This window comes from Embiotoca jacksoni, unplaced genomic scaffold (assembly GCF_022577435.1).
Source record: "Embiotoca jacksoni isolate LCO1_2020_lvr unplaced genomic scaffold, fEmbJac1.0.p SCAF_11, whole genome shotgun sequence".
Lineage (NCBI taxonomy): Eukaryota > Metazoa > Chordata > Actinopteri > Embiotocidae > Embiotoca > Embiotoca jacksoni.
The window spans coordinates 18,089,822-18,105,305 of NW_027185241.1; the positions used below are offsets into that span (position 1 = coordinate 18,089,822).

The 15,484-nt window shown below is 46.1% G+C and overlaps 1 protein-coding gene across 2 annotated transcripts in view; it reads left to right on the forward strand.

Moving 5' to 3' along the window:
- zfpm2a (zinc finger protein, FOG family member 2a) overlaps positions 1–15,131 on the forward strand; it is a 118,258-nt gene extending 103,127 nt beyond the window's left edge. For both annotated transcript variants that reach the window (XM_069143447.1, XM_069143446.1), the window contains exons 6-8: positions 9,897–10,103; positions 10,848–11,075; positions 11,453–15,131. In XM_069143447.1, the coding sequence (XP_068999548.1) occupies positions 9,897–10,103; positions 10,848–11,075; positions 11,453–14,046 (3,029 nt within the window). In that variant the 3' untranslated portion in view covers positions 14,047–15,131. The remainder of the gene's footprint in view (positions 1–9,896; positions 10,104–10,847; positions 11,076–11,452) is intronic.
- The last annotated feature ends 353 nt before the right edge of the window (positions 15,132–15,484 follow it).

The following is a 15,484-nucleotide window of genomic DNA, read 5'->3' on the forward strand; positions in this document are numbered from 1 at the left end:
AGCAAACATAAAATGCGGAAGATAACCTGCGAAAAAAGCTTTGGAGAGACTTGACTCCGAACATTATTTTAAAGACCAGATCTGAGCGCTGCGGCGCAGCAGTCGGGAGCGATTATCTGCTGTGATCCTGCTCCGATGCACCAAAGTCATTCATCTGCCGATCCTCCACCCCCCGCACACACACGCAGCCCTATGCAAAGGCAGACCCCTAATCATGTCGACACCGTGTGTCAGTGCCGTGGATGAGCAAGGCCTAGAGATGAGAACGGCTCTGTAAACATGGGCAGGCAGCGGGGAGCTTCCCTCTTCCCCCACGCTGCCTGGAATAAGCAAAAGGGAAGATTTAGGGATTTTGCGGGGCCCAACTTTGTAGTATCAGCTCAGGGTCTTTTTCGACGTTTTCCGGGGTGCTGCCTATGGGATATTGTTCTTAGCTTATGAAGTGCCGCCCGCCCGTTATAAGCTGTGTCTTTTGTCAATAGTATTACAATTTTGGAGCCAAATCTTCCTCCTCTTCCCTCTCTCTCCCTCTTTTTTCTACTCCCTTGGATTTAACTCTTCAGTGTCTGCTGTGGCCCACATATTGTCTACGTGGTCTGTCATTGACCTTTGCTGTTGACCTTTAACATTCAGATAAACCAGCAGAATCTTTATGAGGAACTCTTGTTATACTGCTGACGCCATTTTTCATCTGACCTCCACATTGGTAGAAGTCAACTTTTTTTTCCCCCCACCACTGTCAATTATGAACTATCATGACAGAGTAGTAAATCTTGTGTGCATCAACTGTGTGTATTCCATAAACAGGCTAATACAATTGGCTGTATCAAATGGTATGTATATTAACCACAGTCAGCTGTGCTCTCTCCCTGTCAGGATTCTATTATGGAGCATGCTCCCGCCCCTTGTTTTGATACAGCAGTAATTTAAAGACCGATCTTAATTGACTTATTTTTTTCCGCATGTCTGTCGGAGCTTGTGCATGCACTGCAATAAGAGTCTTGTTTCTTTATTGGGCCACACACAATGTACTGAGTTCAATTTTACCATTCATAATGAATGCAGCCTCGCCATTCAAATGCAGCCATAAGCACACAGCAGATAAGAATTTAATTAAATGTAGATTAAAACCAAACAGGAAAACACACTGGCTGATAATTTTTTATCACGTCCCCTGGTCATATTTTTTTTCCCTCATACTTTCGACTTGTTCTTCCTTGGGCTACATCTTTTCAGCTTGCCAAAAGTGGCGAAACACCTCACACACATCTCTCGGTGGCGCGGTGAGATTGTGTAAAATGCAAAACGAGGGGCGGTCACACGATTAATCAGAATCCTCGTGTCTGGGGAGGATGGAGGCTGGCGGAGGATTGAGTTGGGGGTGGAGGGGGAGTGTACAGGGGTGCAAGGAAGGAATTAGTTGCTTCATCCCAAATTTGCATCATATTCCAAAGGACAATCCCAGCACTGTAGGCAAGGGGAAACATATCTCGCTCTCTGCAGGAACAATTAAATATTTCTCTACAATGCTGAATAAATGTCACCTTCAGTATCAAATTGTCCATACTTGCTAAACATGTTGTTACAGTGAGTGCCTCGAAAGCATGCCCGAGCAGAGAAAAGGCACAATTTTAGATGTGGACCTCAGCTAACATACTGTAACACAAATTCAGGAGCTGTTCACCTCAGGCACTAATGGTGTGTTGAACTCCACTGGGGATACCAGAGAGCAGGAGACAACTGCAGTCTTGTCAGGGATTTCCCACTATTGAAACCCTCCACCTGGGTGCTGAGCTACATATTAAACATACATTATTTTAAGAGATTTGTACTCTGCTACAATTCCCCCCAGTTGTCCATTTTAATTACTCTGAAAACTGACAGCCCGAGTGTTAATGATAAAGAAAATGGAGTTTTTTTTTCTTTTTTTCCAAGAAGAAATACATTCATTTCCCACCATCTGGTGTACTTATTATGTGGCATATTTCTTTTGCATCCAGCTTTTCTAACACTTTCAGACAGCTGTTGGGTTGCACAGTTATCTGAATGACTTGAAAGATAAATTCTGCACTTAATACGATTTAATCAGAGGTGATGGTCCTCTTCTGCATGCATGTGTTCAGAGTGGGAAATTCCAAACCAGCATGATTGTAAATTATAATTTTGGGAGGGTTTTCTTGTTCTACTATTAGCAGGGTTAGAAACATGGTCTGGGTAACGTGTGGCAGTGGACTCCAGCGCTCCATCCCTGCCACCTCCACAGCGGCCGACACCGCCGTGCCGCTGCCTGCCTGGCTGTGCCCGTGCCCGCCTGCCCACCACGCTGGTGCTGCATCTCAGTTCCACTCTATTACCCTCACGCAGGCGATTGGCCTTTTCTGTGGGGAAAAGAGCAATTTCCTGTCGCAGTCTGTTTGATCAAGTGCTAAACCCTTGTGATCAATAGAGAGACAGATGTCGGCTCCAGATGGCCGCGTGGTGATACCTGGGGCAGCGCGGGGGCTTGCCAGGACGACAGAATGGCAATGAGCAAGGGCAGCGGCTGTGCTCCCGATGCACCAGCCACCGAGACACAATGTGACAAACGCAATTAGGCCTTTTAGCTGCAGATTATTTATTTCTCTTGCAAACCGACAGAAAATTTAATTAGCACATACTTTAAGCAATATGTAGAATTACAGGGGTGCAGAGACAGAGGGCATGCTGGGATGTTGCACCGGTGACATGTGTGTGTGTGTGTGTGTGTGTGTGTGTGTGTGTGTGTGTGTGTGTGTGTGTGTGTGTGTGTGTGTGTGTGTATTCTTCCTGTGCATTGCTGTGCTGTGAATACCAAATTAGCACGCTTGTAAATAAGGCACACTCTGCAAATATGAAATGCACGGTTTAAGGCACAAATCAGTGAGAACTCAAAAAGAAAAACACATAACTTCATGAATTTCACTCCTCGTGATCAGATCAATAAATGTTGAATTCCAAAATGGATGACAGGTGCATCTCTCTGGCTCTCTGTCCTTCTGGAGAGGAAAAAAATAACTGCCAGCACCAGAAGGCCAAACTAGACCTTTTCCAAAGAGGAGAGACAGAGGAGGAGAGAGGCTCCCATTTTTTAAACGGCAAGCATTTGCATTAGGGCTGGCATCCACCATACACCCCCAAACACACACACACACACACACACACACACACCCACACACACATACAGAACGGCCAGCCAGCCCATGTGGTGTAGGGCCGGAGCCATGTTGGAGGAACCACTGAGGCGCGTGGCGATGGCGCGCTGCTCTCCCAGGAAAACCGAGCTAGCCGACGTTGGCCCCGCGCCGTTCACCTGCTCCCGCCGAGGCATGATGGGTAGGGGGACATGGGCCACGGGGCCGCAGCTGGACGGGAGGGAGGGGTAGGGTCTGCTGCGGTGTCCTGTCACGAGGGGTCTTCTGGTCCCATTAGCAGGGCTTGGTCAGGACGGGCCCCCAACCAGCCTGCCGCCGCAGCAGGGGCCGCAGTAAACACATGTCGACTGGCCACAACCAGGACACAGGCAGCACTACCCGCAGAGAAGGAGAGCTAATAGAGTGCTCAATGGGACAAACCTGTCCAAATAAAGAATAAAGCGGAGCGGAGCGCAGCGCAGCGGAGAGGAGCCAGTCACAGCTTTCCTTTAATAGTCTACTCCACTTTACTGTGGACAGGGAGGAGCTGACTGTGTGTGGCAGCTAATGAGGAAGAGCAGCTTTGTACTGTAGGAATGTGGCTGCTATTGATTCAGACTGACAGCACAGAAGTCTGAACTGTAGGACTTGCAATATGGAAAGTGTAAAATGTTCTCAACAGACATTTACTGTTTGTGGGCCAACATTTAATTTGTTTTGGAAATTGAAAATGTCAAAAAGAAAACTTTTATGTTTTGTGCATTTTAAAAATCCTCATGAAACGGGTGACGTTTGGGGTGTGCGTTATTCCTCCTATAATTGAATACATTTCATTAGGAAATAAATTTGAAATTGAAATTCTCAGGCTCCGTCATAGCAGTCTAATGGAGCAAAAATAGCTGCTAATTCACATTTCTATTTTCTTCTCCGTCAATATGATTACAACAGCATTACCAGGCAAACATCCCCCTGCCAGCCAGCAACGTTCTCACTGCTTAAAAAGACTCTCCAGAGACCAGCCACAGAAACGTCTTTTAATTTCAAAGTAAAGCATTTAATTTTTGATCAGTAAAACATTTGCTGATTCACAGCGTTGCATCTTTTTTATCGGAACAGTTTTGTTTTTTTGTTTTTTTATGTCTTCAAACAATTCATGAATGTGTGTTGAATGACATTGTGCGGTGTGCTGGGCTGGTTTTATGTCTTTGTTGCCTGTGAATGTATACAGTAGAGAGAGCAGCGTGTACGAGGCTCCCCTGGGAGGACTTTTTAATTTGTGGATTCTGACCCGTGTGCCATTCGCTCAAGGCCATCCATGAGCTCTCGGTACTGGCTATATCTGCAAAAACACTTGATACTAAAATTAGTCCAGACACTGGAGTGCAAAAGGAGAGAAATCTGGTAATGGTGGTGGTGGTGGTGGTGGTGGTGGTTGAGGGTGGATTGGGGGGGAGGAGGGGTGTCAGACAAAGCAAGGCAAGTCAGGGCTCTGTAAATGAATATTTACAAAATTATATTTCTCTGGAAAAACAGAAGATTATTTTTCCTGCCTCACGTCCGATTTTTTTGGAATAAAATATAAAACATTTTAAAAAGTGTCAAAGTCGGTCGCACATGCTTGATTTGCTGTCATTACAGAAATGCAGCAACAACAGACCAAAGATTAGTAAACATTAAAAAAAAATATCCCAGAACATTCAGGCTCCACTGATGCAACGTGATTTTCAAGCAAAGATCAAGTGAAAATGAGGTCAGACGAACGCCTTTTGATCCGAATGTATTTCTCGTGAGAGTAAAATCTTTAGCACCTACCTGCGAGGATGCATAGGCAGACTGGCGTATGTCTGAGGCGTCTCTGCATCATCACAGCAAAACATCCACGGGCTGCAGCTTGAGCAGGAGAAGAGTGCCTCCTAGTGGCCGAGAGAAAACATGAGCAGGAGGGAGTTAGCAGGGAGAGATAGAGAGGGAGAGAGTCAATCTGTGTCAGAGCCTCACTGAAATAATAGTAGAGTCAGCTAATTCTAGTTTAGTGTACCGTCAATAATAGTAAGCTTGTTTGACCCTGTGAATGATGTTCCCGCTCGGGTCTAACTCAGCGTTTTCCTTTCTGCTGCTTGCTTGCTCCGGCTCGAGGTTTGACAGCCATGAGTCATCCTAATGTGTTCAACTCTGATGATCCAGAAACAGTCCAAATATTTACCAGTATTCATGAGGAGGATTTGTTTAGTGTTTGTCACAGGCAACGCCATCAGGTCCGCTGTCAGGTGCAGATACAGATATTATTCATCCACCATTTGCGATTAATATTTTCACAAGTTCTCGGGAAGTTGACTGGGTGGTTGTTTGTCGTGTCATGTTGTAATTTACTCCTCGTGTGATGGAGCTTTGTTAAAGAAGAAGAAGAAGAAGAAGAAGAGGTGACATGCAGCTACTTGATATTCGTAGGTGCGAACAGCTTGTTCCCATTTGACCAGGAGGAGTTGGAGCTGATTTTAAGACAAGAGTAGAGGTCTTTAATTACAACCCTCTCTGTGGCTTCAGGCACCACTGGCCTCACTTCACAATTAGGACCAGCAGTGAGAGCAGAGCCAGTGGACAGAGACGGGAATTTGAAAAGGCTGAAGAGAAAAAGAGGTGTCCACGTCAACAAAATTTGAGCTACACTCTGAATCTGATGTCACATATTCAACCTTTTTTTTCTCTCTTTAATCGCTATAAACAGGTCACTTCCATATGAGCATACCTAACAAATCCTGCTCTCAAGCTGCAATTTCTCAAACTGCACAGTGGTGTTTTATAATACATGGCCCCGCGATGCTTTCAGATAATGCCAATGGGCCTCTGTTAGTGTTCCCAGAAGCCCCATTCAACCTCACCCATAACACGTGGCTGCGGCACAGTGGGACTGTACTCCAGTGCTGTAATGGCCCCTGCAACGGTAATGTGTTTGGACAGATGGGAGAGGCAAGTGCTGATGTGCTTAACTACGCATTTTACAGCTAAACTATTAAAGAGTTGTGCTGTTTACACACCAACATTTGAATACCTGTCTTCAGGCCAGTTTAATTATCCGGGCCCTTCTGTTATTTCTGCTGCTTTGTTGTCTCTCAGCTTTTTGCATGAGGCATGAGAGATTTGTTTGCAGCTTCATTAAGATATGGTGGTGGTAGCGGTTTGCAGGGAGCAGGGGGAAAAAAAATTATTCCTGCTCAAGTATCTCATACTCTCTTCTCGCAGCCTCCCCCATACGTCCGCAGATACTGTACACATCCATTTTCTTATAAAGTCATTTAAAGTGAGAAAATTAAAAAATGCCCTGTGATGCCTGCACTTTGAAATCTCTCGGGGCTTTAGGCAAAGGGGAGGGGACACGCGCCCCCAGTGCCTGCGATTCATCCTGAGACCTTTGATTAGTTTATGAGTACTTATAGAGGGGGAAAGGGTTTGCATTATAATTTTGTTTCATGAATTCCTTCATATGTTCATCTTCAACTGCATGTTCAAATAAACCATTAATCAAAAAGAAGAGAGGGAAGAGGGCATTTAGCCAGCAGAGCTATAGTCTCAGGGCCTCAGTGAGCTGGTGGATGTGGTATTGAGAGACTGTAGGAAGCAGTGGTTTTTAATTATCTGGACTACGTACAGGATGCCGTTTTTGATTGTTTTAATGAGGCAGCTGGCCTATTGTCTCCCCTTAATTCCTCCATTGTTTTTAGAATATGTCATAGTTCTTTATTCTTTTATCAGGTGCTCTGCAGGAGGATTTAGACAATAGCCTTCATTCCAACTGCATTGGCCACTGCACAAAGGCAGCTCACACTGCAGACAGTTAGCAGGCAAACAAGTGCAAATCACAAGCTGCACTTTTCCCTGCCTTTTCCCCAGTTTCACGACTTAGCGGTTTGGGTCTTTCGCTCTAACTCTTGACCCCCCACCCTCCACCTACGCCTCCCCCGCTTTCCTCATTCATGCCGATCACGCCATTGTCATAGGTGGCTCACCCGTGTTTCTGTGATTTAAATCACCTGCGATGAAAAGGCTGTGAGAGGGAAACAGGCATGACGAATCTTTCGAGAGAGAGAGGCTTCATGGAATATTTTTTTGTCTGTTGCCCACCTGACACCTCCGTGCGTTCGTTTTTCAGAGTCTTGGATCTCTATATGTGCATGAAAATGACCCGTTTCTGCACGGTAGTTTGTATGCATGCGCTGCGGGTATGTGTGTAGATGTTATAGCTGCATTGTAATGATGCATTTCAGAGAACAGTCAGAGTCGAATGTACAAAGTATCAGTAAATACTCCAAGTGTAGTTATACCGTAATCCTGCAGGCTGAGCACATGTATTTTCCTCCCCTGTCTTGGTTGAGTGAGTGAATGTAACACGCAGAGTGCTGCCTCAGTGTTTTCTATAGCTCAGTAAAACTGGGACATGCAGTCCTAAAAACTCACTTCCAGCATTCTCGCACACAACAGATGGATCTGTAGCATTCTTGGCTGAAGGGACGCAATCGGAGTGCAGAATCCGCCGTCAAAATGCAGTAAAACATTTTCATCAGTCTCCACATAATCTGCTTCATTTCAGCTGAGGAGAGCATACAGTATCTTTGATTTGGATTGATCCAAAAAACACAGATTTGTATCTGAGCGCCAGGGCCTAGTTCATAATTCTCTTTGTAAGCCGGGTGCGTCTGAACTAAAAGATCCTTACAGAGGAGGGAAACTTTTGTGGCTATGACTGTGATATATTCCCCGCCATTGTCAGTGGCAGTTTGTATCTACCTTGATGGTAACTTGGGCAGACAGTGGAGAGGAGTTTTGTTATTTTAATTAGGAGATAAAAATTCAAAGGGCCTCTCCAGGCAGTGTGTGGTATGACAGAATCAAAACGATGAAGTGGAGCGGCCTGAAGTGTGTGTCTCGTCACAGCAGATTGGCCGACAGATAGGCACTGCTCTTTAAAGTGGGGCTGACATGCACACGCTCTCACACACGCACACACACGCACACGCACACACACACACACACACACACACACACACATACACACACACACACACACACACACACACACACACAAACGTGGAGAGGAAGTCTGCACACAAATGGGACTTTGAAAGATAGCATATTTTAATACCATTTCACTCTTTTGACACGTTTGTCCTGGTCTAATTTTCAGTGCTTCAGCAGCAGATAGGAAGGGCTAGGAAGGTTTTAATCAGGACAGTGATGTGAAATCTGAAATATTCAATTTTGAATTGAAATAATGGGGCATTTCATTCCAGAAACTTAACTATGTTTTATACATAATACACGCTGTGGTAGTGTCAAGACATGACGGCTCTGTTTCTATCCAACACTTTCCTATTTCTAATAAACAGACAGACCGAGAAGTGGACCGTTGTCTTCCAGAGCCTCACTCGTGCACCTTCACCATGTCTACAGGGCCGTTTTAAACCCGGTGATTCAGAGGTTTTGTGTAAACATGAGTAATCAGTGTTGCACATGTGTGGGGGCTTTCTAGCAGCGTCCCCCTGCCTACACACCTCTCCTCAGGACTCTCTTTATTCCACATCAGCCAGGGCTCAAATCACATGTCCCCTCTCAGCCTGACGCTCCGTCGGTATGTTTGCACATCTTTGAAAGCTAACAGCGTGCTTTAATTAATTGTCCAGCTTTCCTCAGAAACAATGTCCTAATTCTGCCATTTAGCGGGAGCGTATCATAGTTTGTTGTTATCTCCCCAGCCAGATTTCTGTAAATAGTCATATTAAAAACTTTAATCTCTTCAATGGAAAATGAAGTGCAGCTGAAAAGCCTGTCATGTGCTGAGATAAATATTATCGAAGCTAAAACCTTCACTCTCTCCCTCTACCCCCTCCCTCTTTCCTCCTGCCCCCTCCCCCTGTCTCTGACTTAATGAATATGTTCAGAAGATTTCAGAGGAATGCTTAATCCCAAAACACAACAATCTAATAATATGGAGGACCTGTCTCAGTGTTCTAGCTGACAGCAGCACTCACGGCTACAGTTTACCCCAGTGGAGGGACGCTGTGTTTCTGGATATCAGCACCAGTAGCCTAAAAAGACATTTGAGTGACAGTAAAAAAGAAGGACATTACCTTTTAAAGGGTGCATTCACCCAAAGTACACAAAATGTGGAGATTTCTGCTTCAATGCCAACACAAACAAACATTTGTTGCGCTCACTGCAGGGAAATGTGACATTAAAAAAAGCAGATCTGCACAACTCACTGTGTTTTCATTGATAGAACAGAGAAACTGCACTGTCAATGATCCAGATTAATGTTGGCATTGATTTTGGAAACATGTTGCTGCTCAAATTTTGAAATTTTGTTCACCCTCACTGAATCAGAGTGGCAGCAGAAATCTGAAGGAGCAGCGCAATTAGCTTATTTGGAATTTTGGTGAACTGCCCCTCTACTCTTTATGTCAAAATATAATCAAGTTGTATTTTTTTCCTTGAAAAATCTGTGAACAAAATCACTTTTTCACTCCATGCCCTACACAGCACCCTGTTTCAACTCCACTGTTCTGCAACACGCCATTGAAATGCTGAGTCTTTGACAAGTTGTGCGTGCCATCCAAAGCGCACACAAATATAATTTCTTCTGCCGCATAACGGCCTGACATTTAAGACTAGAATTACTCATGTGTACACGCAGCAAAGCTTTCTCCTCTCTCGCAGCAAGCGTTTAAATGTCTCTTCTATCTCTGTTTTGTCCAGGTGGCCAACTGTGGTGCACCACCACCAAGAACATGATGGAGGGCGAGGAGCTGGTGGCGTTCGCGGTGGACTTTGACTCGCGTCTGCAGGCGGTGAACCACATGTCTTTGAGTGAGGGCATGTACCCAGCCAGGCTGTTGGACAGCATCCAGCTCCTGCCGCAGCAGGCCGCCATGGCTTCCATCCTGCCTACTGCCATCGTTAACAGTGAGTGTCCACGCAGGCACCACGCACACGGACCTGGAACGTTTAGACGTGCACAATCACACATGTGCTCTTGTTCTCCCTTTCTGTCTGTCTGTCTGTCTGTCTGTCTGTCTCTCTTAGTCAGTCAGTCTGTCTGTCTCTCTCTCTCTCTCTCACACACTCTCACACACAGTCTCACACAGTCTCACACAGTCTCACACAGTCTCACACACACACGGTCCACAGCCTGCACAGCCTGCACTCAGTCACCTGCTTAACAAGGAGCGTCGTCTCCGCCGGGCGTAGATTAACCCAGATGAGTCTCTGCACTGGAGATAAGAGCCATCGACCTTCAAGTTTTGGGTTCACATAAACACACTGAGGCTCGAACTAACGTGTTAATTGCAAAATACACGCCTCATGCAAATAGTGTGTTTGTTTACTTAGCGAGGGCTATCTGGGTTCAGCTCAACAGGGAGGCTTCTGTAAGCAGATGGTCCAGTGTTCTTGTTTGCCCTTGAGAAAGGGCACCAACCCAGTGGTAGCAACACAGCGATATGCTGCAGCTGAGGATTTGGTGGAAAAGCCTTTTTAACGCGGGCTTTGAGAGTCAGAACTGTAGAAGTATAGAAGAAGAGTGTGTGTGTGTGTGTGTGTGTCTAAGCATATGTGGAAGCTCTTTATCTTTATACATATACGTAAATATGAAAGAACTGTTTGTATCCTGATATCTTGTCCCCTTTGTCCCTCTCTGTGTCCCTCCAGAGGACATCTTCCCCTGCAAGGCATGTGGAATCTGGTTTCGGAGTGAGAGGAATCTGCAGGCCCATCTCATGTACTACTGCAGCGGGCGGCAGAGGGAGCCCGAGACGGTCGTGGAGGAGAACGACAACGGACCCCACCAGACCCCCAGCATCTGCCCCTTCCCTCAGTGCAACAAGAGCTTCTCCGGAGCCAGGGCCCTGGAAATACACCTGAGCACCTCACACAGTGGTGAGTGACAATGTCATGACTCAAAGAGTTGGAGAGAAAGTCGATTTTTAGATAGATCTAATTATATATATATATGATGGCTCTTGTAGTTGGCTACTTTCACACAATTTTAAATGAAAAATATGTTTTTTGAAAAATATGACACAGGGGCAGAGTTTTACACACATTTGGAAAAATTACTGTCATTTCTTTTGAGAAATATACATATCCTGCTGTCAGCTAGCACAGTTGACAGTTTATCCTTGAGCGGAAAAAAATACAGTGCATGAGAATAAGCTTGGCATAATGCATGAGCGTTTGATGGTTTCTACAGTTAACTCTGAAGGAGAAGTGGGAGGCAAGATTCTGAGCATTTCTCCCTTTTATCTCCTTCACAGGTGTCAAAATGGAAGAGAGCCTCCCTCCTGGCACCAGCTTGAAATGCACAATCTGTAACTACACGGCAGATTCTCTTATTACATTCCAGCATCACATCATGTCTCACCTGTCACAGGCGGCCTTCAGATGCAATCACTGCCATATCAGCTTCCAGAGCCACAGGGAACTCTTACAGCATCAGGACTTACATGGGCACGGCAGCAAACTTCACAGGGAAGGCGACGGCACCGAGCTTTCCCCCAGGGGGCCGGAGGAAAGCCTCCAGCAGCAGCAGCAGCAGGCCCGCGCTGAGCTGGCCAACAGGAAGGATGCTCTGCTGGGAAGTCCCAAAGGGGCCCTCAACAAGGAGACCAGCACAGACGGAGAGGCTGACAAGGCTGAGAAGAAGCCCATGCTGTCTGTTCAGAAGGGAGAGGCCCATCCAGGCAGCAAAGCCAGTTTTTCATACACTCGGATCAAGTCTGAGCCCTCCAGCCCTCGACTGGCCTCCTCCCCTGTGCAGCATAACATGCCTACATTTCCCATGGGCCCCTTCTTGTCTCAGTTTGCTTTCTCCCAAGACATTTCAGTAGTCCCGCAGGCTTCTGAGATTCTGGCTAAAATGTCAGAGCTAGTTCACCGGAGGCTGCGCCACGGAGGGAACAGCTACCCCCCTGTCATCTACAGTCCTCTTATGCCCAAAGGGGCCACCTGTTTTGAATGCAATATCACCTTCAGCAACCTGGACAACTATTTGGTCCACAAAAAGCACTATTGTAACAGCCGCTGGCAACACATGGCAAAGTCTCCTGACTTCTCCGCCCTCTCAGATAAGGTCCCAGAGGCGGTGAGCCCCAACAGTGGTCACAGCTCTGTCAGCATGTTGGCCGGCTGCCACCCTACAGAGGCCGACAGCCACCTCATGCAGTCTGCTTGCCTGAACTCCAACGTGCTGGACATGATCAATGCCGGAGCTAAAGGGCCTGATAAGGATCTAGCAGGGCAGGTGAAGAAGGTCTCTACCCCAACTGGGGTGGAGGAGAGGCTCAATGGCAAGCAGATGGAGGGGAAAAGCCCCAGCACGGGACTGGTGGAAAGCGACAATGACCCAAACAAGACAACTTGTGATGCCTGCAATATCACCTTCAGCCGTCACGAGACCTACATGGTCCACAAGCAGTACTACTGCGCCACTCGTCACGATCCTCCCATGAAACGTATGTCCGCCAACAAGGTGCCCTCCATGCAGAGGACCATGAGGACCCGCAAGCGCAGGAAGATGTACGAGATGTGTCTCCCTGATCAGGACCACCAGAGGCCCCCTATGGGTCAGCCTGGGTTCCTTGGAGTTCCTCCTATGAATCCTTGTACATCCCAGGAAGCTGTAGAGAGCCTAGCAGACCGCTTCCACCCCCGCTGTGATATCTTCCCAGGTATGGTACCCAAACACCTGGAGGCCTCTCTGACTGTCACTAAACCAATTCTGGCTCCCAAATGCAATACTGTGGAGCAGCAGGAGCTGGATGCTCCCATTGATCTCAGCAAAAAATGTTCGCCAGTCACTGACAAGACATGTAGCTCTCCCAAAAGACTTTTGGACTATCACGAATGTGCAGTGTGCAAGATAAGTTTTAACAAAGTGGAGAACTACCTGGCACACAAACAGAACTTTTGCCCAGCAACTGCCGCTGCTGCTGCCGCTGCCGCCGCCGCCGCCGCCGCCAGTCAGCAGCAACAACAACAGCCGCAACAGCAGCAGCAACACAATGAGAGCGGCAACCTGGAGTCGACCATGTTCCCAGAGGTGAAGAGTGAAGGCAATAACAACCCTGATGACGTCTTTGATAAGAGCCCAGGCAAATGTGAGAAGAATGGCAACGGGAAGGTGATGGTGCAGAATGGAGGCATGTTCCCCCCGCACATGGGGCCCGTGCCGGGACTCAAGCCTTTCTCTGAGCCCCAGCTCATCCCATCAAAAGACGAGAACAAGAATATGTTTCTGCCCCACTGCCTTTATCCTGGAGCAATAAAGAAGGTGAAGGGTCCTGAGCAAATATCGCCGTACTTTGGGATAAAGCCAACCGATTATGTGACTGGGGGACCAGTGATGCAGGGAGAGGCCGGCGAACAGGAACAGAGTGTTAATGGGGGAGGAGGAGGAGGAGGAGGAGGCGGCGCCGGAGGAGGCGAGACAGGAACGACCAGAGAGCAGACCCCACAGCCGGCTGCTAATGGCTGCCCCCACCCTGGCAAGGAGGCCCTTCCCCTCCTGCCCAAAAACCGGGGCATGGTCATCGTCAACGGGGGCCACAAACCAGAGGAGCGTTCAGGCACAGCCCCGCCGCAGCAGGAGAACCAGCCCCAGCCAGACAGCCAACCCCCCAATCCTTCACCTACGTGGGCCACCGAAAATCAGGCCGACTCCAACGAGAACATGTCACCCTCCTCCAAGTCCCCAAACGAGGAAGCGGCACCCACAGCCAATAAAGGCGTGAACGGCTCTGGAAGTGGCAAGTATTGCCGCCTCTGTGATATCCAGTTCAACAACCTGTCAAACTTTATTACCCATAAGAAGTTTTACTGTTCATCACATGCTGCGGAGCATGTAAAATAAGTGGAGAAGAATAAGACATGTCCTTCTCCCTCCCACACCTTTTCCCTCCTGACTTTTACTCCTTTTTTCTCCTCTGTTTTGGTACACTGTTGTGTCTGGAATAGTGCATCATGCAGTGCTAAACGCTGCTTGTGGACAATCAAGAGAAGCTTCTTCTTTCATTGTTTTAAGACTTAAAAATGCAAAACCATTGGTTAAAAAAAAAAGGAAAAAAAGAAAAGAAAACTGAATCAAGAATAATATTGGTGCCACTTTCACATTAATTTATTTTACAATCAGTATTAATAGGAGTAGTGATCTTAATTTAAATTCAAAATGAAATTTATATCAGAGTTGTTTGTAATGTTATTGTATAGTCATTCTTGTGTAGCACACATATTGTTTACACTGTAATGTAGGCTCAATGAAACAATAGACAATACAAAAATGAGATGCATTTTAGACACAAAAATAGCTACTGAGGCACTTGTGTATTCTTATTTGCTGTACCAGTTTCTGTATATGCCCAAAATGTCACTTGCAGATTGCTACTAATGACTTGTTAGCCTTAAAAATCACTATTTGGGGGTGATAACCAGGCACAACCCTGCATCTCACATTTTGGCATATACACATGGCTTTGCATACATATGTGGCTGTTTGTCCCCGTCTCTTTTCTTCAACTCAGATGTGGATGTTTTCATGAGGATGGCAGCATTCTTGTATAGTACTCGTATTTCTGTTTGATGATACACTTTGGTCTCCCTTTTTGAAATTTGCTCTCAATGCAATACTTTGTAAATGAGGGAACATTACTGAAAGCAGTATTATGAAATGGGGACTGTGCATATAATTATTTGTTACCCCATAGGGAAAAAAAAGAAGTTGTACAAGAATTACGTTTATTGCTGATGAACAAGATGGGTGGGAGGTCAGTGGGGATACTGATGTAAAATGATCATTCCAATGTCCTGATTATGGGAGAAAATGTTTCTTAAAACGTTGTTGCTATGCATGTATATGGATGGAATTAAATTCCAGATCTGTTGGAAATTTTTATTTTGATGTGGTGTCATAATTAAACTTAAATCCTCAGGATAAACCAATGCTCTTTGGTCTTTCTTTCATGCTACCGATGCGTGGAGAATAAGCACAATGCAGTTCAAAACAGACATTTAAAAACATAAAAGACTTGTTTTTAAAAATGCAAAATTACCTTTGCAGGCTCGTCGGATTGCAATTTATAAAAGTGTAAAAACAGAGCTCTGTGTCTGGTTGTGATGTAACTCCATTATATGCTTGTAACAAATGAAGCCGATGCAGCAGAGCAAGAGGAACTCGATGTACCTTTCCTTGTGGCTATATCATTGCAGAATATTAGGACAGAACTAAATGAGATAAAAAAATTTAAAAAAAAGTATTGGCTTGAGCAGTGACGTGTGTGGCCTTTACATTGATA